The sequence below is a fragment of the Salmo salar genome, chromosome ssa07 (assembly GCF_905237065.1).
Source record: "Salmo salar chromosome ssa07, Ssal_v3.1, whole genome shotgun sequence".
Taxonomy (NCBI): Eukaryota; Metazoa; Chordata; class Actinopteri; order Salmoniformes; family Salmonidae; genus Salmo; species Salmo salar.
Window position 1 is genome coordinate 37,564,944 of NC_059448.1, and position 24,484 is coordinate 37,589,427.

General features: G+C 45.1%; 2 protein-coding genes and 1 long non-coding RNA gene across 11 annotated transcripts in view; 1 reads left to right on the forward strand and 2 right to left on the reverse strand.

The window, feature by feature from the left end:
- The window catches only part of LOC106609251 (ras association domain-containing protein 3), a 57,623-nt gene extending 38,573 nt beyond the window's left edge, over nucleotides 1-19,050 (reverse strand). The window contains exons 1-2 of one of the 3 annotated variants that reach the window (XM_014207831.2): nucleotides 18,363-19,050; nucleotides 856-980 (exon numbers count right to left, since the gene is read on the reverse strand). In XM_014207831.2, coding sequence (XP_014063306.1) covers nucleotides 856-980; nucleotides 18,363-18,711 — 474 coding nt within the window. In that variant the 5' untranslated portion in view covers nucleotides 18,712-19,050. Of the gene's footprint in view, nucleotides 1-855; nucleotides 981-2,034; nucleotides 2,315-5,027; nucleotides 5,311-18,362 lie in introns of those variants that run through there. The other 2 variants (XM_014207832.2, XM_014207834.2) reach the window with 2 other exon arrangements.
- On the forward strand, nucleotides 3,563-15,681 carry LOC106609253 (uncharacterized). Its single transcript, XR_006770635.1, has 3 exons — nucleotides 3,563-3,693; nucleotides 13,399-13,715; nucleotides 15,012-15,681. It is a non-coding gene; the product is annotated as an uncharacterized lncRNA (long non-coding RNA).
- Nucleotides 19,051-19,265: 215 nt separating the features above from the next.
- Nucleotides 19,266-23,459, reverse strand: LOC106609252 (apoptosis facilitator Bcl-2-like protein 14). Of its 7 annotated transcripts, none has more exons than XM_014207840.2 (8): nucleotides 23,248-23,427; nucleotides 22,311-22,337; nucleotides 21,775-22,178; nucleotides 21,522-21,617; nucleotides 21,245-21,306; nucleotides 20,846-20,992; nucleotides 20,438-20,551; nucleotides 19,266-20,301 (listed from the first exon to the last, which is right to left on the reverse strand). In XM_014207840.2, exons 3-8 carry the CDS (start codon nucleotides 22,172-22,174, stop codon nucleotides 20,263-20,265), a joined length of 858 nt encoding a protein of 285 aa, XP_014063315.2. In that variant the 5' UTR covers nucleotides 22,175-22,178; nucleotides 22,311-22,337; nucleotides 23,248-23,427; the 3' UTR covers nucleotides 19,266-20,262. The 7 variants fall into 7 exon arrangements, with proteins under 7 accessions (XP_014063315.2, XP_045577880.1, XP_014063316.2 ...); XM_045721924.1 differs by having other exon boundaries at nucleotides 22,307-22,337; nucleotides 23,248-23,387; XM_014207841.2 differs by having other exon boundaries at nucleotides 23,244-23,386.
- Between the last annotated feature and the right edge of the window lie 1,025 nt (nucleotides 23,460-24,484).

Sequence of the window (24,484 nt, forward strand, 5' to 3'; positions counted from 1 at the left end):
TGTGAGGCCACCCAACACAACCCCCGCTATACGTGACAGCCGGCTCATGTTGCTGTTGGGTGTGCTACAGGACCAGGTAGTTTAGAATGCGCATGCATGCACACACACACACACACACACACACACACACACACACACACACGATGACTCCAGGGCTATTAGCCTAGTGGTTAGAGCATTGGGCCAGTAACCGAAAGGTTGCTGGATCGAATCCCCGAGCTGACAAGGTAAAAACCTGTCATTCTGCCCTTGAGTTCCCCGGGCCCCGAAGACGTGGATGTCGATTAAGGCAGCCCCCCCCCGCACCTCTCTGATTCAGAGGAGTTGGGTTAAATGTGGAAGACACATTTCAGTTGAAGGCATTCAGTTGTACAACTGACTAGGTGTCCCCCCTTTCCCTTTCCTATTATATAGAGAATCACATGGAGAGCTGGTCTCAAAGCTTTGGCCCCACCTAGCTAATCCCAAACACGCACCCTTCAGTATGATACCATCAGAGTACTCAGAGTCAAGCCATTTATCCCCCCCAAAAAACCCTAAGAGCAACACATCCCCCAAACAGTCACTCACTCCAGCCAAGAGTTCTATGACAAGAGATACAGTATAGAGACAGAGAGAGCGTCATCTGGTGGTACATTAGTGAACAACATCTCAGTCCCTCACTGTAATCACAGGCAGGAAGAACACTCATTCTATGCACTCTAACGCCCCCTTGTGGTGAAACACACGAAATACAGTCCTAATGTGACAGTCACAGAACATAATATCAGCACTCATCTCATGGAACAAAGTGTTGACCCTTTAATTAGACAACACAGACACACAGAGGGAGTGAGAGAGAAGGTGGGTACTCACAATGGCCGGTGTGTTGTTGTTAAGGTGGTCCTGTCTGAGGGGGGTGTCAACGGCAACAGGACCACCGGGGTGACAGTCCAATGACACTCGCTCTCGACACTCTGGGTGACACGTATACTTACACCCTGGAGCAGGAGGAGAGGAGCTTGTTAAATAATTGTGAAGAGCCCACTCTGACCCGACCTTGCAGACTCATAGAGCCTGCATTACCTCACGGTGAGTGTTAACAGAGCGGGCGGTGTTTAACACCGCACCAAAATACCCTCATTTCATACTTCCAGTTATTCTTCCACCTCTTGAAGACTCTTGCCACTTCCTTGCCAGGAGGATTTCAAGTATTTCCGTCTGTGTTTGAGTCAATAGCAGCGTGATCATGAACAGAAACCCGTGGATTCACTCAGGTCACAAGTACTTTGTTAAATATGCAGCCAACCCCTAACAGGTTTAATCCATAACCAAATAACTCATGTATAACCCAGACACTAACGAATTTAATCTGTAACGCAACCCCAAACGGCCACGCGAGTATTCCCTGGGACTCCAGGCTCGGGTCTCCAGCAACAGCAGTAACCAGGTGAGGTTGTGTTGTGTCTGGAGAGAGAGGACGGGATGGAAATGAGGTTGTCCACAGTATGCAAACACTCATACTGACCCCATTCACAGTCAACATTCAAACACCGTTCATCTGAGCTCTCAACATTCAGCTCAGTCAAGTGAAACAAAAGCTACGATTCCAACTATTCCAAGTGCAAGAAAAGTGTAAACATTGTATAATACATTGGAATGACAAAGAACAAGAGGAACTGTTCCGCTGCCATTCAATCGGGTCTGTCTGACAGGCTGGGAAAAGTCTACAGTGACACACAAACTTCCTCCCATGCATACTGTAACTCCGCCACGGCAGAACAAAAGGTTGAAGGAATCTCGAACATGTACTCTCTTTCTTTCTCTTTCCTCCTCTCGTTCTCTGCGCTGGCTTGGCCGGCATCCAGCAGCCCACTTAGAAATAACTCAGTACGGAGGAGAGACAGGGAGAGACGGCTAATAACACAGAATACATTACACATCACTGTGACACTCCCTCTGCAGAGTACAGAACATCCAGCAAGTCCTCACGGTTAGCACTGGTGTACAGGAACAGAGTGGAGTGTGTGTGTGTGTTTGTGTTTCCTCTCTTACCTGAGGACCTCCTCTTCACCTGCCGGCTGAGCTTCACCGACAGTTTACAGATGGCTGCTCCCATCCCCGACCAGCACACCATTTCCCTCCTGCCTCACACACTCTTCTCTCTGAAGCTCTCCCTCACTGCTCTGTCTGCCAACCAATACTCCTTGACCACTGCCTACACTGTACCACCACTGGCCAGTAGGAACAGGCCCAGCTTCCACGCACTCACTCTCTTACACACAGGCACAACAAGCATCAGGAACAATAGCCTGTATGGACTGGGAACCCCCACCTCCCTCGCCAGCCCAGACCTACACAGAGACTCATTTGCCTAGCTGCTACCACTCTCTCTCGCTTTCTCTCTCACACTCGCCCACTCACTCTCGGTCTCCCCCTCCCACTCTCTCTGTATGGTAGTGCTGAGTGGGTGATTTGCCTGTCAAATGGAGGCTCAGTGGGTCACAGTGATGGACACACAGACAGTAGGAGAGAAGAGAGAGGGAGAGGCGGAGGGGGAGAGAGAGAGTGTGCGTGTCCGAGCGTGCGTGCGAGAGAGTGTGTGCGTACGTGTGTGTGTGTGTGTAGGCCAGGGATGCTCCTCTCTGAGCTCACCAGCACACAAAGAGGGTGGTCAGCTCTTGTCTGCTAGGCTTCCTGCCCTAACACTCGCTAACCCTCTGTAGCTCTCGATACAATGAGGCAAAGCCTGAGCATTGTCTCAGCTAGGCCCTGGCGCTGGGACAGAACCAGAGAGGAAACGTTACACTGTCCGTCCACGACGCCATGACATAATAACAAACACCACCACAGGCTATGTCATCAGACATAAGGCACTCTGCCTGTGATGCATGAACTTAGAGGAGATTTGTCTCGCCCCAGTGAGGAGAAAGAAACACGCTTCCATGTCTTACACAACTGCAAAAGACTGACATCTGATGATGATTTTCACTGACTGTCTGATGAGTTAAGCACTTTTTTTTTCTCTGGGAGTCTCCTGGGCCTGTGGGGAGTGTTGTGTGTGTGTGTGTGTGTGTGTGTGTGTGTGTGTGTGTGTGTGTGTGTGTGTGTGTGTGTGTGTGTGTGTGTGTGTGTGTGTGTGTGTGTGTGTGTGTGTGTGTGTGTGTGTGTGTGTGCGTGCGTGCGTGCGTGCGTGCGCATGTGTCTGTATGCGTAGTATAGCTGTGCTGTCTCGTTGATAATAGCCCTTCCTGTAATCAGCCAGGCAAAACCAATCGATCAGACTTAATCAGTGGAGCTGAGAGGAGAACAGAGCGCAAGTCAGCATCTTCCCACACTCCCACGAAGAACAACAACACACTCCACAAACAGATGCGTACCAACACCACTCGCCCCTGAGCCTAGCCAGTGTCAGCTGGGTGTAGTATTTAGAGCTGGCCGTCTAACCATGTCTCTGTGTGCTGGGAGGAGAGATAAGGAGCCTGTGGCGACCTTCTCACTGACGTGCCAAGAGCCGATTCAGCCAAACTCGGCCTCCCCCTCCCTACAACACACACACACATCTTGCAGTACCACTCCCAACATGTAAAGACCATAGCCTTGGTTTTAAAAGCAAGTAAGAGAGGGCCAGACCTTCACCCAGAGGACACCGTGTGGTTGCAGAGGACATGACAGTACTCAAGCCTATTCTCCTTGGAGTCCCGCTGTGACCAGGTAGACCTGTGTGCGTGTTTGGGGATGGAGTGTGTGCGTGTTTGTGTGTGTGAGAGAGAGAGCGAGAGAGAGAGAGAGAGATATAGTTTTCTTATCCTGTAATCAAAGCTGGAGTGAAGCCTAGTGTTTCAGTAGGTACAATGGCTGTATCTGGGCTATGGGTCGACGTGATCAATTTACTCAAGCAGTTGGTATGACACTAAGGATCTGGATGGAGCAACACAATAGGACAACACTGTTTAGTACCGGACTGTAATAGGAGTAGAATGGTCTGGGGCTGGAGAGCTGTGTATTTGTGTGGCGAGTCCAGACAGGTGGTGCGTTGTATTTGTTCCTGCGCTTTCTTTAGACAACAGAAAATAGATCTCCTTTTTGAAGCAGCATTGCGCATACTTAACAGCCCTCTCAGTTCCACATTCTACAGTCGGAGACTTCAATTCTGAATTCCACGTCTCTCATTCCTATCCGGCTCCACTCAGGCCCCCACTAACAAAACACACCGCACTAAAACACACATACACACTGCCAGGACAGCAGGTGGTCTCAGACCGTGCTGACTGTCAGTGGAGGAGACGGAAGGGTTGTCATTCCACTGTGGTAGTGTTGTTTTTCCTCAGTAAACGGTAATCAGTTTCACATAGATACCAGCGACGGGACTAAACCCATTCCCTCAGCACTTATGAGCTTTTTCACACATGGCTGTGAAACACCTAACTGAATGCACACACACTTAACTATGGAACGCGCATATCTTTCCATCTCTCTTCCACTCTCCCTCTCACCGGTATCACTTCCTCTGTCTTTCGGTCTCTCTGCAGAGTCTGTCTGTCTGTTTGCCTGCCTTCCACACAAAGTGTTTGCGCTGAGTCTTGCGTGTTTCATGACAGGTCAGGGATGACATTGAGTGATCTGTCTGTGGACTCAACACTGCATCTGTGGACCTGAACTGTAGGTCCCTAAACAATGTGTTTATACACTTGTTTTATCTCTCAGCTCATGGCCTCTTCGTGACACCAAACAGTCTGTCTGCCTTACCGCCATGCTCTGGGGTTGGCTGAACACAGGCCCACATACACACACTCGCATAAACAAACGTATGTATACACACACACACACACACACACACACACACACACACGCACGCACACACACACACACACATATATACACACACTCCCACACACACACACACACACACACACACACACACACACACACACACACACACACACACACACACACACACACACACACACACACACACACACACACACACACACACATGCATATATACACACACGCCCACACACTCCCACATACACCCACAAACTCACCAGAGTTCCTCCAAAGCAGGCTTAGTTCCAGGTGTCCAGAGCGGCGGATCAGTTTGGGAACGCGGAAGAAGAAACCAGATAACCTCCTCAGAGTCCTCCCAAATCCTTTAGCCAGCCCCATTGCTCATTCCCTCACACAGAGCTCACACACACTCATACGCTCACACACCCAGATTCCAACTCATACATACTGGGCTCCATTTTGCAGAGAGCGCTGCGCATATCCAACATAAGGTTGCCCAGGTCCTGCAAATCCCAGACTGTCTTTCACTCTGGCCCCTCTCTACCCTCTTTCTCCCTCTCTCTTTCTCTCCCTCTCTCTCGCTATCCTGCCCTGTCTGGCTTTTCTGTGTCATGTCTGGCCTGTGCTAGTCCCTCCCCTTACTGTCGCTCCCCCATTCACCCTGTGTGTGCGTGTGTGTGTGTGTGTGTGTGAGAGTTACTATCCTCGTGAGTACCGGATATCCCCACAAGGATAATAAAACAAGCATAATTCTCCCTCGTGGGGACATTTCCCAGGACCCCACAAGAACAAAGGCTATTTTAGGGGTTAGGTTAAGGGTTATAGTACAATTAGGGTTAGGGGTTAGAGGTTAGGTGAAGGAGTTAGGGTTAGAGTCAGGGGTTAAGGTCAGGTTTAGGGTAAATAGGATTATGAATTGAAATACATTTTAGGTCCCACAAGGATAGTAATACATAGTGTGAGGTCATTGTGATGGGTCATTAACCTTTCACAGAGGGTAGTGTCTTCTGGAACCACACTGTCACTGCACCTGCACAAACAGCAGCTGGGCGCTAGGGCAAACACACACGCAGGCAGGCAAGTACACACACACACACACACACACACACACACACACACACACACACACACAGACACACACACACACACACAGACACACACACACACACACACACACACACACACACACACACACACACACACACACACACACACACACACACACACACACACAAATGAATGAAAGCTGATCTAGTTATGGGGAATTATTACAAGTTATTTCCAATCCAGGAGCACAACAGGTCTCTAACATTTCCCTGTGGTGAATGAATGGTCATGTTAATCCACCATCTCCTCTGTGTCTAATCTGATTTCACCAACTTCTCACCTCTCCATGTAAATGGATTTGGACGAGGCCCACAGGCCTAGGTGACCATTTGGGCCTATAAGGCCAATGGTTCTGTGTGAATGACAGGGATACAGTGAGGGAAAAAAGTATTTGATCCCCTGCTGATTTTGTACGTTTGCCCACTTACAAAGAAATGATCAGTCTATAATTTTAATGGTAGGTTTATTTGAACAGTGAGAGACAGAATAACCACAAAAAAATCCATAAAAACCCACGTCAAAAATGTTATAAATTGATTTGCATTTTAATGAGGGAAATAAGTATTTGACCCCCTCTCAATCAGAAAGGTTTCTGGCTCCCAGGTGTCTTTTATACAGGTAACGAGCTGAGATTAGGAGCACACTCTTAAAGGGAGTGCTCCTAATCTCAACGTGTTACCTGTATAAAAGACACCTGTCCACAGAAGCAATCAGATTCCAAACTCTCCTCCATGGCCAAGACCAAAGAGCTCTCCAAGGATGTCAGGGACAAGATTGTAGACCTACACAAGGCTGGAATGGGCTACAAGACCATCGCCAAGCAGCTTGGTGAGAAGGTGACAACAGTTGGTGCGATTATTCGCAAATGGAAGAAACACAAAAGAACTGTCAATCTCCCTCGGCCTGGGGCTCCATGCAAGATCTCACCTCGTGGAGTTGCAATGATCATGAGAACGGTGAGGAATCAGCCCAGAACTACACGGGAGGATCTTGTCAATGATCTCAAGGCAGCTGGGACCATAGTCACCAAGAAAACAACTGGTAACACACTACGCCGTGAAGGACTGAAATCCTGCAGCGCCCGCAAGGTCCCCCTGCTCAAGAAAGCACATATACATGCCCGTCTGAAGTTTGCCAATGAACATCTGAATGATTCAGAGGACAACTGGGTGAAAATGTTGTGGTCAGATGAGACCAAAATGGAGCTCTTTGGCATCAACTCAACTCGCCGTGTTTGGAGGAGGAGGAATGCTGCCTATGACCCCAAGAACACCGTCCCACCGTCAAACATGGAGGTGGAAACATTATGCTTTGGGGGTGTTTTTCTGCTAAGGGGACAGGACAACTTCACCGCATCAAAGGGACGATGGACGGGGCCATGTACTGTCAAATCTTGGGTGAGAACCTCTTTCCCTCAGCCAGGGCATTGAAAATGGATATTCCAGCATGACAATGACCCAAAACACACGGCCAAGGCAACAAAGGAGTGGCTCAAGAAGAAGCACATTAAGGTCCTGGAGTGGCCTAGACGGTCTCCAGACCTTAATCCCATAGAAAATCTGTGGCCAACTACAAGAAACATCTGACCTCTGTGATTGCCAACAAGGGTTTTGCCACCAAGTACTAAGTCATGTTTTGCAGAGGGCGTCAAATACTTATTTCCCTCATTAAAATGCAAATCAATTTATAACATTTTTGACATGCGTTTTTCTGGATTTTTTTGTTGTAATTCTGTCTCTCACTGTTCAAATAAACCTACCATTACAATTTATTTGTCTGTGGGCAAACGTACAAAATCAGCAGGGGATCAAATACTTTTTTCCCTCATTGTAAATACCGCCCCAATTTATCCATGGGTGATACAATCGCCATCGCACTGCACACTGCACTATCCATCTGGACAAGAAAAACACCTATGTAAGAATGCTGTTCAATAACTACAGCTCAGGCTTCAACACCATAGTACTTCAAGCTCGGGGCCCTGAGTGTGAATCCCGCCCTGTGCAACTGGATCCTGGACATTCTGACGGGCCGCCCCCAGGTGGTGAAGGTAGCCAACAACACCTCCACTACGCTGATCCTCAACACAGGGTGCGTGTTCAGCTCCCTCCTGTACTCCCTGTTCACCCATGAATGCATGGCCACGCACACCTCCAACTCAACGCGACAGCCTACAGGGAGGAGGCAAGGGTCCTGGCGGAGTGGTGCCAGGAAAAGAACCTCTTCCTCAACGTCAATAAAAGGAAGGAGCTGAATGTGGGCTTCAGGAGACAGCAGAGGGAGCAAGCCACCATCCACATCTACGGAGCCACAGTGGAGAAGGTGAAAAGCTTCAAGTTCCTCGGCATACACATCACTGAAAATCTGAAATGGTCCACCCACACAGATAGCGTGGTGAAGAAGGCGCAGAAGCGCCTCTTCAACCTCACGAGGCTGTAGAAATTAGGCTTGGCACCTAGGAACCTCACAGACTTTTACAGGTGCACCATTGAGAGCATCCTGTCGGTCTGTATCAACGCCTGGTATGGCAACTGCACCGTCCGCAACAGCCGGGCTCCCCAGAGGGTGGTGCGGTCTGCCCAACGCATCACCGGGGGCACGCTGCCTGCCCTCCAGGACATCTACAGCACCTTGTGTCACAGGAAGGCCAAGAACATCATCAAGGCCACCCGAGCCCCGCTATCATCCAGAAGGCGAGGTCAGTACAGGTGCATCAAAGCTGGGACCGAAAAACAACTTCTATCTCAAGGCCATCAGACTGTTAAATAGCCATCACTAGCCAGCCTCCACCCAGTACCCTGCCCTGAACTTAGTCACTGTCACTAGCCGGCTACGACATGGTTACCTTAGAGGCTGCTGCCCAATGTACATAGACATGGAACACTGGTCACTTTAATAATGTTCACATACTGTTTTACCCATTTCATATGAATATAGTGTATTCTCGTCCGGTCCATCCTATTCAACTATTGCTGAACATATACTATTGTATGCTACGTATTCTTCAGATAGAGTACATATTTTATCCACATACTGTCCATATATCCCAACACATACACACATACAGTGCCTTTGGAAAGTATTCAGACCCCTTGACTTTTTCCACATTTTGTTACTTTACAGCCTTATTCCAAAATAGTTTTTTCTCCTCATCAATCTACACACAATACCCCATAATGACAAAGCAAAGACAGGTTAAGACATTTTTGCTAATTTATAAAAAATATAAAACTGAAATATCACATTTACAGTTGAAGTCGGGAAGTCTACATACACCTTAGCCAAATACATTTAAACTCAGTTTTTCACAATTCCTGACATTTAATCCTAGTAAAAATTCCCTGTTTTATTTTAAGAATGTGAAATGTGAGAATAATAGTAGAGAGAATGATTTATTTCAGCTTTTATTTCTTTCATCACCTTCCCGTGGGTCAGAAGTTTACATTCACTCAATTAGTATTTGGTAGCATTGCCTTTAAATTGTTTAACTTGGGTCAAACTTTTCGGGTAGTCTTCCACAAGCATCCCACAATAAGTTGGGTGAATTTTGGCCCACTCCTCCTGACAGAACTGGTGTAACTGAGTCAGGTCTTTAGGCCTCCTTGCTCGCACACGCTTTTTCAGTTCTGCCCACACATTTTCTATAGGATTGAGGTCAGGGCTTTGTGATGGCTACTCCAATACCTTGACTTTGTTGTCCTTAAGTCATTTTGCCACAAATTTGGAAGTATGCTTGGGGTCATTGTCCATTTAGAAGACCCGGTTGCGACCAAGCTTTAACTTCCTGACTGATGTCTTGAGATGTTGCTTCAATATATCCACATAATTTTCCTCCCTCATGATGCCATCTATTTTGTGAAGTGCACCAGTCCCTTCTGCAGCAAAGCGCCCCCACAACATGATGCTGCCACCCCCGAGCTTCACGGTTGGGATGGTGTTCTTCAGCTTGCAAGCCTCCCCCTTTTTCCTCCAAACATAACGATGGTCATTATGGCTAAATAGTTCTATTTTTGTTTCATCAGACCAGAGGACATTTATCCAAAAAGTACGACCTTTGTCCCCATGTGCAGTTGCAAACCGTAGTCTGGCTTTTTTATGGCGGTTTTGGAGCAGTGGCTTCTTCCTTGCTGAGCGGCCTTTCAGGTTATGTCGATATAGGACTTGTTTTACTGTGGATATAGATACTTTTGTACCTGTTTCCTACAGCATCTTTACTGTATTACTCCTTTTCCAGCTTAAAAAGCCCAGTGTTCCTTTGTTAGGAGGGGAAAGAGCTGATTGATATGTCCTGTGTTGGTTGTTGCTCAGAGAGCGCGTCTGTGATGTCGTGTGTTGGTTGTTGCTCAGACAGTTTTTGTTACGTATTTTGTAGCTGCTGCTTCTGAGCTATGTGTGCGCCAATAGGACACAGTGTTTATGATTATTGAAATTGTTTACTTATGTTTGTATTATTCTGTTTTTGTTCCCAGGGGGGATGAGGGAAGGCACCTTGGGAGTGCTTAGGCAAGAGGCCTGTGGGCATACATATATGTGTCTGTCTATGCGTGTCTGTCTATGCACGCTAGGTAAGACCTGGGTTGACCATCCCCTGTATTTTGGTTAGTGTGCCAGGTGGTGCACTTGGCACACTATTTACCATTTAGGTAAGTTGTGGGTAGGTAGAAGGGGCTCTTTAACTTTGATTTTCATTGCTTTGGCTCCGTCCAGCCCCTTTTCCCCATATTACTGTGTGAAGGAGTAAATCAATTCCCTTTTAACGGTATAATTCTGTCTCAGTCATCCTTAGCCACACCTACAGTCACATACCTCTTTCACTCCACGGGGAGTTGAGTGTAGCAGGGTGTTGTGTTCCCTCCTCCAAGAGGTGTGCGTAACATAATGGGGGCTCATCTGGGATCCATTAAACCCACCAGACCCTGCTGCTCTCGTGATTGAGGTGTGATGGTAGGTTGTGAGTTTGGGTGACTTGTTTAGTTTGCGTGTGTTCAGTAGGCTGCAGTCTCCCAGTTTATTGAAGTGCCCTCTGAGTTTGGTGGGGTTGCGTAAAGTAGACATTTGCGCTATAGCTGAACAACATGGACTCTCCGTCCCTGAGAAAGCCCTGAAGGCTGAGCTTTAGGTGCAAGTCAGGTGGGGCTTAAGGAGAGAACAAATTTTCTCATTGAAAGATGACAAGAGGGAGGCTTCAGGAGAGATGACGGGTAGACCTTGCGATGCCACGTTGGATGGGGTGGAGGAAGGGGTTGCTCGTACCCCCTTTACATTGCCCCAATATGATCCTTTATCTTCTGCTTCAGGTCGTTCAGAAGGGACCGCTAGGCTAAAGGTGAGGCTGGCCCGTTTGGAAATGGAGCAAAAAGATGGACAGATGCGTTTTGATTTAGAAATTAGGAAAATGGAAATTGACAAGGTGAGGATCTGACAACTGGAGCTAGACGCTGGCGTCAGTGCGACTCCACAACCTTCCTGTCATCAAGCCCACTTCGACGTGAATAAAAATATTGCTTTAGTCCCTCCATTCCAGGAGTCGGAAGTTGATTCCTGTTTCTCTGCGTTTGAGCGTGTGGCAGCTGCGCTGCATTGGCCACTCGAGGTTTGGCTGCTCCTGTTACAATGTAAATTGTCTGGGAAAGCCCAGGAAGTAGTAGCTGCTCTCTCCCTGGAAGACAGTTTACAGTACGATATAGTTAAAACAACCATGTTGCGGGCTTATGAGTTGGTGCCTGAAGCTTATAGGCAGTGCTTCAGGAACCACAAAAAACCCTCACTCTACTTTTGTTGAGTTTGCAATGGACAAAGTCTCTGTTTAATTGATGGTGTTCAGCCAGCAAAGCTAACACCTTTGCTGATATTCGGGAGTTGATGCTGTTGGAGGATTTTAAAAACAACTTCCCTGGTAGAATTGTAGTTCATTTAAATGAACAGAAAGTGGTGACATTGGTCGAGGCAGCAGTGTTGGCAGATGAGTACGCTTTGACCCACAAGACTGTCTTTGGTGCGCCTCGTTTTGAAAGCTGAATGATTACATCATCAGTGCCTTGTTCGGGTCGCTTTTCCTCCAACAATCCTAAGCCTTTTCATGAGATCCGTGAATGTTTTTACTGTCACCAAAAGGGTCACGTGATTGCGGACTGCCTGGTTTTGAAAAATAAACCGGAACAGTGCCTGTCACCACCCCTAAATTGAAAAGAATGGGTTTAGTCCAGTCTTTGGCTCGTCCGTTGGCCCGAGTTATTGATTCAGCATTTGGGAAACCGGATCCTATCTATGCTATGTTTATGTCTGCTGGTTGTGTTTCCTTAACCTGTTGGGGCTAGGGGGCAGTATTTTTTCCCCAAGTCAAAAAGGAGAAACTAGTCTTCAAGTGTTTTGCTTCGGTAATTTCCATTGAGGAAGCTAAAACTAGGGAGACCGCCTACTTTATGGAAGCAGGAGTTTTGATGCGTAAATGGGGAGCTCATGACACTGTTAGTGACTGGAGTGAAGTTAATCAAGTTGTTGTTCCGACAGCAGGTTCTGTCACTCGCCCATGACCAGGAGTGGTCCGGACATTTGGGGATCTGGCCAGGTTTGAAGTCTGATGTCCAATTTTGTGAAACATGTCATGTATGTCAACTCACTGGAAAAGCGAATCACAGTTCCTCGTACGCCACTCTGCCTGATTCCTGTGGTGGGGGAACCGTTTGAATGAGTGATCGATTGTGTTGGTCCGTTGCCGAAAAGCAGGTCAGGTAACCAGTTCTTACTAACAATGTGCAGTGCTACTCGATACCCAGAGGCTATCCCTCTCCGTACTATAACGGCTAAGACTGTGGTGAAGGCACTAGTGAAATTCTTCTCTACGTATGGACTCCCTAAAGTAATCCAAACTGATCAGGGGACCAACTTTGTCAAAACTATTCTCAAATGTGTTAAAGACACTGTATTTCCCATCAGGTCTCTAGTCCGTATCATCCAGAGAGTCAAGGGGCTCTCGAAAGCTGGCATCAGACGCTAAAGGCGACGCTATGCAAGTATTGCATGGATACCAGTACTGATTGGGATGAGGGGGTGCCCTTTGTCCTATTTGCTATCAGGGAAACAATACAAGAGTCCTTAGGGTTCAGCCCTGCTGACCTTTTGTTTGGACACACCCCACGGGGTCCGCTAAAAGTTTTGAAGGAGCATTATCTCCTACACCCAGTAGCGCCCCTAAAAATGTATTGGATTATGTCAGTAAGATGTGGGAGAGACTGCACGCCGCATGTGCGTTATCCCAAAAGTCTCTTTCCTCGTCTCAAAAGCGTATGAAGTTACATTATGACAGAGGCTGTTGGCAGTTCTTTTGCACCAGGGGATAAAGTTTTAGTTTTGTTCCCAATCCCTGGCTCATCTCTGTCGGCATGTTTTTCTTGGCCATATCTTGTGGAAAAGAAACTCAGTGACACAAATGATGTGATAAAGACCCCAGATTGTAGGCGTTCTTCCCGTGTGTCATGTTAACATGCTGAAAACATATTATGTGCGTCATTCTCCCAACAGTTCCTCAGGTAAGCCGGTCCAGCCCGCCGTCTCCAGTGTGGCTGCAGTGGTGCTGAAGCCTGGCTGGGACCTGGAGGAGGATAAGGCGGGTGGGCTGCAATTACGCCATACATTACAGCAGTGTGAACACTTATGTAATTCGGAGATGCTGAAAAAGTTACCCTCTCAAATGGAACATTTGGATAACGATCAAACTAATGATCCTATTGATAAATTGTTTTCTCAATGTGTTTCAGGACGTTCCAAGTCGCACTTCCATCTTGGAACATGACGTGGATGTGGGGAATGCTGCTCCTATTCGTCAGCATCCGTACCAGGTAAACGCTAAGGAAAGTGAGGTAGCTTATTTATTACAGAATGACATGGCAAAACCCAATAACAGCTACTGGAGTTTCCCGTGTATGGTTCCTAAGCCTGACGGTACGTCCCACTTATGTACGGCCTATCGCGGTGTAAATGCAGTTAAAGTCTGATTCTTTTCCACTAGATCGCTTAGATTACTGCATTGATAGAATTGGCTCTGCTGCTTACGTTAGTAAGTTAGATTTGCTAAAAGGTTATTGGCAGGTGCCTCTGATCTCTTGCACTTCTGACATCTCAGCTTTCGTTACGCCTGATAACTTCGTACAATACAATGTGATGCCCTTTGGAAAGTGTAATGCACCTGCTACTTTTCAGTGCCTACTTAATATTGTGTTTGCAGATGTAACAAATTTTACTGCTTACCTTGACGATGTGATTCATTCGTCTACTTGGTCTGATCATCTCGCCACTTTAAAGTGTTTCAGCGGTTGGAGAATGCTTTAACCATCAATTTGGCCAAGTGTGAGTTTGGGAAGGCTACTGTGACTGACTTAGGGAAACAGGTGGGACGAGGTCAAGTGCGCCCAGTAACTGGCAAAGTGGAAGAAATTGTTGCTTTTCCTGCTCCCACAACTCGCTGCCAGTTGCTCAGATTCCTGGGGATGGTAGGGTACTACCGTACGTTCTGTAAGAATTCTTTGACGGTAGTAGCTCCCCTTACATCTCTGCTTAGTCCCAAAGTACCACATATGTGGTCCCAGGACTGTAACTATGCTTTAGAGTCCGCCAAAGCGCTACTTTGTAGTGCCCCAGTGCTTGCTGCCCCCAACTTTGACAAACCTTTTAAGTTGGAGGTAGTCGCTAGTATAGTGGGGGTGGGTGCAGTTCTCTTGCAAGAAGATGAAGAGGGAGTGGATCGGCCTGTCAGTTTCTTCTCCCCTAAGTTGAACTTGTGTCAGTCAAGGTACTCCACCATTGAACAAGAGACGCTGGCTTTATTGCTAGCCTTACAGTTTTGAGGTACTATATGTGGGCTCCAGTGCCTTGCCTATACTGGTCTTCACGGACCATAATCCTTTGGTGTTTTTGAAGCAAATGTACAATCAGAACCGCAGCCTTATGCGGTGGGCTCTGATTGTACAAGGATACTATGTGAAGGGTTTGGCGAATGTGGTTGCCAACACTTTCACGGGTTTAGTAACTGGGGATACATGTTGGGTTTTAATGCAAACTGTAAGCTTGCATGTTTTGCGGTGGGCGTGTTACGTTCCCCAGTTTCTGTGTTGTGGGTTTGTGTGTATGTATTTCAGGAAATGGCTTCCTGGATTCCCCCAAGCAGCTGATTGGAGCTGACCCTGCCCTCTCGTCAAAGGATACGGCTGTCTGTAATTGCAGACTCCTTCTCCAGCTTGAAAAGCCAGTGTTCCTTTGTTAGGGGGGAGCTGATTGATATGTCCTGTGTTGGTTGTTGCTCAGAGACCTTCTTTGTCCTGTGTTGGTTGTTGCTCAGACAGTTTTTGTTAAGTATTTTCTAGCTGCTGCTTCTGAGGTATGTGTGTGCCAATAGGACTGTGTTTTTGAATATTGAAATTGTTTACTTACGTTTGTATTCTGTTGTTTCCAGGGGGGATGGGGGAAGGCACCTTGAGTGCTTAGGCAAGTCCTGCCCATAGTATGTCTGTCTATGCACACTAGGTAAGACCTGGGTGGACCATCCCCTGTATTTTGGTTAGTGCGCCAGGTGGGGCTAGTTAGGTAATTGTGGGTGGGTAGGTAAGGTAGGAGAAGGGGCTCTAACTTTTAATTTCTTTGGTTCCGTCCAGCCCCTTTCCCCATTATTATCCTGTGAAGGAATAAATAAATTCCCTGTTAATGGTATAATTCTTTTTCAGTCATCCTTACCTGCACCTACAGTCACATACCTCTGTCACGTCCTGACCATAGAAAGCTTCTATTTTTCTATGGTAGAGTAGGTCAGGGTGTGACAGAGGGTTTTGTCTAATTTGTTTGTCTATGTTGGTTCTAGTTTCTTTTTTCTGTTGGGGGTTTTGTCTAGTTTATGTATTTCTGTGGGGTTCTGGTTGTTGTATTTCTGGTTTTTTGGGATGATCTCCAATTAGAGGCAACTGGTCATCGTTGTCTCTAATTGGGGATCATATTTAAGTGGTTGTTTTCCCACCTGGTTTTGTGGGAGATTATTTTCAGTAAGTGTATGTTTTACCTCTTCATCACGTTTTGTTTATTTGTATGTCTTGCATAGTTTCACAGTTATAATAAAAATGTGGAACGATACACACGCTGCGCCTTGGTCCCATTCTTCAGACAGCCATGACAACCTCTTTCACTCCACGGGGAGTTACATTTACATTTTAGTCATTTAGCAGACGCTCTTATCCAGAGCGACTTACAGTAGTGAATGCATACATTTCATACAATTTCATACATTTTTTTTTTTCTGTGCTGGCCCCCCGTGGGAATCGAACCCACAACCCTGGTGTTGCAAACACCATGCTCTACCAACTGAGCTACAGGGAAGGCAGTTGCGTGTAGCAGGGTGTTGCGTTCCCTCCAAGAGGCGTGCATAACATACAGTACCAGTGAAAAGTTTGGACACACCTACTCATTCAAGGGTTTTTCTTTAATTGTACTGTTTTATACATTGTAGAATAATAGTGACGACTTAAACTATGAAGTAACACATGGAATCATGTAATAACCAAAAAAGTGTTGAACAAATCAAAATATTTTTTTATATTTGAGATTCTTCAAAGTAGCCACCCTTTGCCTACTTGTCATTTTCTCAACCAGCTTCATGAGGTAGTCACCTGGAATGCATTTCAATTAACAAGTGTGCCTTGTGTCGTGACTATCATTAATCTGACTTATTTGAGCAACTAATTGTCACTCGATTAAATGAATCATGTAACAATTAACTCATTAGGAATTTGGGGCACCATGGGAAAAGTTTAACTCCCAACTTAAACTCTAAAGATGCATAGATATCTCTTACATCAATAAGTCACTTATTAATCATTATTACCGCAATCTCATTCTCTATCGATCCAGTATCCCTGCACATTGTAAATATGGTACTGGAACTGACCCTGTATTTAGTATGCCTAATTTATCGTTTTATTTCTTTATCTTGTTTTTGTTCTATTTTTAGTATAACATTATGTATTACTACATTGTTGGGGTTAGAGCTTGCAAGAAAGGCAGTTCACTGTACTTGTGCAGGTGACATTAAAACTTGAAATAGGTTATGGTTGTATTGACCAGGTTAGTGTTATAATGGCCAAGTTAGGGTTTTAATCATGATTGACCCATTCCATGCCAGATGTGTGGAGGAGGAAATATTTTACACCATATGCATTTACCCACTCTCAGAGACTAGTCAAGACACAACTGGACATTTGACTATCACATTGCATAAGTCAACAAGTTAATGTGACATAGGCCTATAAGCAACTGTATCAGACCACTGCAGAATGACATGACAATGTGGAGAGGTGCTTTAAAACCAATGTACAAGCAATGCTTTTACACGTGTGATGACTAATGGTCCACTCTGGGCACAGACGTCAGTTCAAGGTCTAGTTTCGATTTACATTTGGTTGAGTTGTCAACTAATGTGAAATCAACATGTCACCATGTCATTGGATTTAGGTTAAAAGAAATGACCTTAAGTTGAAGACTTTTTGCAAATCCAATCAGTTTTCCACATTGATTCAACATCATAACATAGATTAGGGGGATTGAAATGGAGTGGAAACAATGTTGATTCAACCAGTTTTTACCCAGTGGGGAGTAATGCAGCAATGATAGGAGTAACAAGAATATACTATCAATCATCAGGTAACAGGTTCCTAGGACATTAGCTTGAGGAAGTGAGTGCCTATCAGTGGAAGAATGCAGAGAGAGCTGAGCTGAGAGGAAAGCATGTGTACAAAGGTACAGTGTATAAACCAGTTTATCAACACGGTGTGAGTGTGTGTGTGTAGAGCCCGGCCCTGTGTAGGGGTAGACTGTACGTAGCCATGCCTTTCTGAACATGTACAGCCTAAATAAAGTATTCCCACCCCTTGACTTTTTCCATGGTTGTCCAGCAATGATCAACAATCAATTTGACAAAGCTTGAAGAATTGTTTTTAAGAATAATGGGAAAATGTTGCACAATCCAGGTGTGGAAAGCTCTTAGAGACTTAAATCAGAAAACACACACAGCTTTAATCAGCGCTACCAAAGGTGCTTCTACAAAGTATTGACTCAGGGGTGTGAATACTTGGGTATTTGAGATATTTACGTATTTCACTCTTAATACATTTGCAAAAATGTCTAAAAACATGGTTTCACTTTGTCATTATGGGGTATTGTGCGTAGATCGGTGACCAAAAAAATCTATTTTGAATTCTGGCTTAACACAGCAAAATGTGGAATAAGCCAAGGGGTATGAATACTTTCTGAAGGGAGTGTATGGAGCCTGTAAGAAAGTCTAGTTTTCACAAGGCAGTTTAGGTATCCAGTTGATAAGTCATTAAATTGATAAGCTTCAGACCTTGAGGCTCTCTGTTAACCAGTATATTGTCTGCTGTAGTATATGATATTGGAGTTAAGACAGTCAAGCTATCTCAACTGAAAAATAATACAGTTGTAGAACTCACCTGAACACATCAGGGATAAGTGGAGGATGTACACGCAGCAAACATCGCACCACGCGCCCGAAAGACCTAGGTGGAAGGTGTGTCCCTCCCCCCTCATCCGGGAGTCTCTCTCACTGGGGGAGAATATGGTCCTCACATCCGGGGGCTTGAACCCACTTTTCCTACTGCTGCGGCCAGGGCAGCCGTTTTCCGCGGGGTTCATCACCTTCGCCGGTCTTCTCTCTTCGAGGTTTGGTAACGAGTCCGCTCTGATCTTGCTCCAGACCGCCTCGATGTTCTCCAGACTCCTGCTTGGAGTAGATGTATGCCTCCGGGCGGCTCGGACTACCTTGACTTTCGAATGGTACATCCTGGGAGGGTTGAACAATTCCCCTTGACTGTTGTCCACTGTCTTCGTCCTCAGTGTTGATTTATTACCGATATCCACAGCTAACGGTGATACGCCGATCACGCAATGTAGCGCATCGGTGAGTACTTCCTACTTTGGTGCATAACCTTACATTACCACGCACTCTTTCGGGCACACAGGCAACAGCGACGATGAGTCTTCTTCGCGCGCAACACAGATGAGATACCGAACAAAGTGTTTAGTAGGCGAAACATCGTTTTACCTACATGTTGAAATCCACGGAACGCCGAGAAATCCACATTGTGTGAATAGATGACACTGCGTCCTCTCTCTGGACTGTTTTTGTGTGTTCTTGTCTGTAAGAAGGTTGAGCAGGTGCAGGAAACCGTTTGGGTTAATTTCAGCACAGGCCCCAAGAAATCCCCCCTCCCTCCATGAGTGACCTACCTGTACACAATACCTGTACATGAGTGACATTCCTGTACAGGTATGCTGTGCGTGATGATCTTGAGATGGCATTTCAATATATAAATCATTTGACACAATGTCAGGAGTCTTTTCAGCAGACCTATTTTTATTCAATAAATTAATATTGAAACAAATCAGTCACAAAGCTGTCTAAATCAGTGTTAACATTGAACACTATAATCATAACATGGAATTTGTTTAATTATTCTTAAACAAATAAGTCAGACATTCCAATGCATAGACTCAGCACACAGAGAATGACAGTGTGACCATATAGCAGTGTGAATAGACACACTTCCATACAGTATATGTAGGCTACAGTAGCTGCCCCAGTCTTTGGTCCAGTCATGGTTTAACCATATAGTGGCTCAATCTCTGGATAAACTGAGGACATAAGTCCTGGAGGTCTGGTATTTGTAAGTCGCTCTGGATAAGAGCGTCTGCCAAATGACGTAAAATGTAAATGTAAATGTTGACATCTTTGGTAATGTTGCTTTATGTAAACATTATTTGGATCAGACAGTATAGGCTACATCAATAGTAGACAGTCTCATTATTATTCTTACAAAAAATAAAGTAAATAACTAAATATGAAGTAAAATAATCAAGTAAATATGTTTCATTCAACAGATGTTTCTATTTTTTTACATTCCTATAGTCCCAATTAAAATGTTATCTAAAACACCTGAATACTGTACTTTCATATACATTCTTATATCATATCAATGTATCATTCGAAAGAATGGGGTTTGAGATGCAGTTTCTTATATACTATGGCTCTGGAAGACAGTATATTTCTATGTGCATGTTTCTTTGTGCAAAATCAATGTTAATTGGGCATGCAATAATAGCAATATATTAACCTGAGTTGAAACTTCTCTAGGGGTTGGGGTTAGAAGAGGGCTACATCCCAATTCTCCACCCTTTCCCATCATGCATTTAATAATGGTGGAAACTCACTTTAGTAAATAACTACACCAATGAAATTCTGATCCATGGAAGTGCGCAAGAGCATACTTTGGGAAAAGGGTGGATAATCGGGAAGAACCAATGGGTGTATAGGATGGGGAAAATCCCTCTGACTCAGTCGACTTCCTCATCATCATTCACAAAAGCTTCCTCCTGTTGAGAGATAAATGAAAACTGTATTGACCAACATCTCACAAAATACCAATGATATTGTCAGCTGTAGATCATTGATAGGATCAAGAAGGTGGACCTCCAGTACTACAGGCGATATATCTCTGTATGTACGTACATATCCACCCTGCTGTTTGGCCCAGGAAGAGAAGTGATCCTGCAGGTATTTGGCTCCGAATCCCAGCACCCGGCTCATAGGGAGGCTGTCCACCGCTGACAGGCGACTGGTCACCTGGTGGAGCAGAGGGTTGAGACTTGACACAAAATGGCTGCCATGCACCAATGGGTATACATGCTTGTAGTACTCCAATGGGTGATTTAGCCGCATACAATGTAAAGCACTTACAGGGACAGTTTCTAAGACCCAGATTAAGCGTATTCCTGGAGTAAAAAACACTTTCAATAGGGATTCTTGAGCATGCTTTTTAGTCCAGGAGTATATTCAAATATGTCTGGGGAAATGGCCATTAGTTAGAAAAGGGGTTGGAAAAAATGTATTATGTAAATGTAATTCTGTCATGATTACCTCACAAGTCAGGGCGATTTGGTCCTTGCGTGACCCCTCAGTGCTGGGGTCCGAGGTCAGGCCAAGTCTGCTGAGGAAGGTGGAGATGGTCCTCTCATACAAGCTGTAGCCAAAGAGCTCTGAGGACAGAGAGGCGTCCTTCAGGACCTGCCAGGGACAAGATAGAGGACAGTGAAGTTTACACCCCAATCCCAACAAGTATTTTCTGGGTGAATGCCCATTTGATGAAAAATGAATGATAAATGCACCACCATTTTTCCCTGTTTCTCTTTGTGAGGGGAACCCTGTCTTGCAGATAGACTAATATTATCTGTGTGTAGAGTGACACCAAGTGTGCAGAGAACTACACAATCACACAGGTTCTACCTACGGGAACTGATATTTCCTGCCATACTTTACCTCCTCATTGAGTTTGTCTCCCGCTCCTCTCAACAGCAGCCCCACCAGCCTCTCTATAGCATCTGATAGGCAGTGGTAAGAGGGTAAGGGTTAGAGGTCATAGGTTAAAAAAAACAAAGGAGTTCTGGGTTGTATTGATTAAGGCACATCGTAGAAAAGCATTTTTACTTGCGATTCTTATTTGACAAGTTCAGGTATTCCCTCCCATTTTCAGTCCCTTTTCCATTTGGTGCCTAATGAATACATCCCAGATATGACGGCTGAGTTGGTCTCATACCTTCCTCTCCGTCAGTCTCCAGGTCCCCAGAACTTAAGCACACTCCGTCAGCAATCTGAGTCAACCGGTCAGCTACCACCTCCAGCTCATCTTTCACTAAACCCGAAACATACACAGCTTTAGTATGCTTGGCATGACAACAAACCATCTGCCTAAAGAAGAAGCGTACTTTAAAATGTAAGGAACAGTGTATTACACCTACACATGCAATCAAACAAGCCTCCCGTCTCTCCTTCCCCTGATACAAACTCACAGTTGCCAAAGGATCTGAAGGAGGACCTCTGGGTGCCCGTTGGTGGTGGTGTTCTTGGTGGTCCTGATGCTACAGCTGTACTGTCTCTGTGGGGTCGGATACAGCTCACCAAGCTCTGCAGCCTCACTCTCATCCCCTTCTTCTTCTTCTTCTTCTTCTTCTCCTCCTTCTTTATAAATGTGTCTGCATGGCCCTCTAGTGTCTGTGTGCCACCCGACTGGGTGTCTGTGCCTTGAGGTAGCGGGCACAACACCTCCCTAGGTCTCCTCCTCTGGGCGTACGCCATCATCAGCCTGAACTCCACACTGTCCTCCATGCCATCCATATCCCCTGGCAGCCCAGCTTTGGCACTCCCATTCACATTACTGTTGGTAGTCCCATTGGCATTGCTGTTTGCCATCTCCCTAAACAAAAATAAACAAACCAGAACAGGAAGTGAGTGTATAGCTGCAACATCCTCCATCACACAAATCCAACAATACTGATCTGTAAGTTCTGCTATGCGGTTTAAATATAGTTTATGAATGTATACTTTCCTGGATGAGTGCAATGCACAGTCCCCCCTAAACAGCACATTGGGAATAGAGAATGAGAATTTTCACTGGAGAAAAAAAACAACATTAAAACAAGCCTCTAGAGAGCAGCAGCACTCCTGTTGTGGTAAAGGGCATAACTGATGCCAAAAAATGGGAAGCCAACATACCGAGGCACACCCTTTTGTCCTGTGAGTTCTCTGTCTGACATGACATCAATAGGTGACAGGTAGCATAGTGGTTAGGGCTTTGGGCCAGTAACTGAAAGGTTGCTAGTTTGAATCCCCAAGGTGAAAAATATGTAAATGTGACCTTGAGCAAAGCACTTGGAGTTGGGACACGCAAAACAATATATACATTTCCAATTCTCATACATGTTCAACACACACTTGTAGCTGCCTAAATGTGTTAAATGGGACAAATACAAGTACCCACCAAATTATAATTATTTTAAATTATCCAGAATGTCTTAAATAGTAGTGTGTACAATCCAAAACGCATCTTTTGACAAAAATAAAAATGTTAATTGTGTAGATACTCCTCTAAGAAAGCCAATGAGCCAAACCTCCTGTCTCTAATATAATCCGTTCAAAGGTTATTGGAGGGGATAATTCAATGGAGGCCAGAGGAAAAAAAATAAGAATTCTGGCAGGGGGAGTGATTTTCGGCACAATATCGAGGTAAAATATATATCGACTTTGAGAGATTACATGTAGTATTTTCATATTTTAGTATAACGTTACGCTTTTCACATTAATGCGAAATTCTTGTTAGGAAGATTTCTTACAAAAACAAGCATATCTCTGTGAAATTGTATCAATGTCTACAACCAGGCGCGTACTGGGAAACCAACTATGGACAGTAAAACTTGAATAACAAAGTTTAAGTTAATAAATCGGAGGCTTACTTATTTATCAAATAAAAAGCCATACGTACTTACGTGTAACAGTACTACGTCTACGCTAGTTGCCGACGTTTTAAGTTATAAATTCGCCGGTGAATGAGCGTTCTTCTGATTCTTAAAACTCTCGTTCTGCCTGCAAACTGCTGCCTCTCCGACTGACTCCTGGTGTTTCTTTATAACCTGTCTTCCGTAAACGTCAGAGCGACGTTTGAACGTGATCGAAATAGAAACCAAGTTGGCATGACGTTTTTTTACCTACATGTGAGATCCCCCAAACAGTGACACGTCAACCCCGTGATAAACTAGTCAGGTTATTTAAAGAAACAAAACAATGACACTGCTATTTTATCTGTTCTTCTAAATTGATAGTTATTCACATATTAGGACACAATTATACAATCCGTTGGTGTTGGACTATTCCTAATGTCTATCAAATGTATCCCCTTCCAAAAAGAATACATACTTTAACTGCTTGCCAGTCTGTCTGTTCCCTGTCTGTATAGGCCATATCAACCTGCTGGCTGTACTGGGTAAAGGTTGTGCCTATATTGCAGGCATAGTCTATGACTGATAAAAGTCTCTCTGAGACTGGATAGAGCGATTCAGTTAGCCACCTTCAAAATGGACAACAATAATATTCTATTCCGTAAGGAAATCCCCAGAGTTAGTTTTAGCAGGCACCCATGATATTCAACCACCCTACTATTTGTCTTCTAGCCCACTCTGAAGGTTGGGAGTCATTCACAGGCTTGTGTAAATGTGACTTCTCTTTCACCCCACCTTAACAACAAACAATCATTCAAAACACACAAAATGATGTCAGAGGCAAACAATAGTATGTCTCATTATTTGGAGTCTTCCCCTGTGACATACCCTCAGTTAGCCTACCACACATACACACATTTTAACATGTTTTGTTGTGAACTTGTAACTCATACTGTTGTGACTCATGAGACATCCACAGGTAGTGCTGGAAAATGACAGCAGCTTATGATATCAGTTCCAGGTACTTAGACCTACATTAAATGTTGTTGATCATTGACAGATATGCTACCATACAGGTAAGCACAGGCATATTATGGGAAATAGTAAATGAAAGGGTAAGTCGTCAGCAGGGTGGAGGAACGCACAAGCACACACACACGCATATATTTGGATCATGTTTGACTATAGTGCATGGGCGCAACTTTCACTGGGGAAGGGGGGGTCATGTCCCCCCCACATTCTGAAATTGCATTTTTGTCCCCCCAGTTTTATCATAGCAATGTGATTA

Coding starts and splice junctions, on each gene's coding strand:
- LOC106609252 (XM_014207836.2), bottom strand. CDS start 22,237: ATGGAGGATGTTGCAGCTATACACTCACTTCCTGTTCTGGTTTGTTTA. Junction 20,993..21,244: donor GAGACAAACTCAATGAGGAG/GTAAAGTATGGC, acceptor TGTCCCTGGCAG/GTCCTGAAGGACGCCTCTCT. Junction 20,552..20,845: donor AAATCGCCCTGACTTGTGAG/GTAATCATGACA, acceptor CTGCTCCACCAG/GTGACCAGTCGCCTGTCAGC.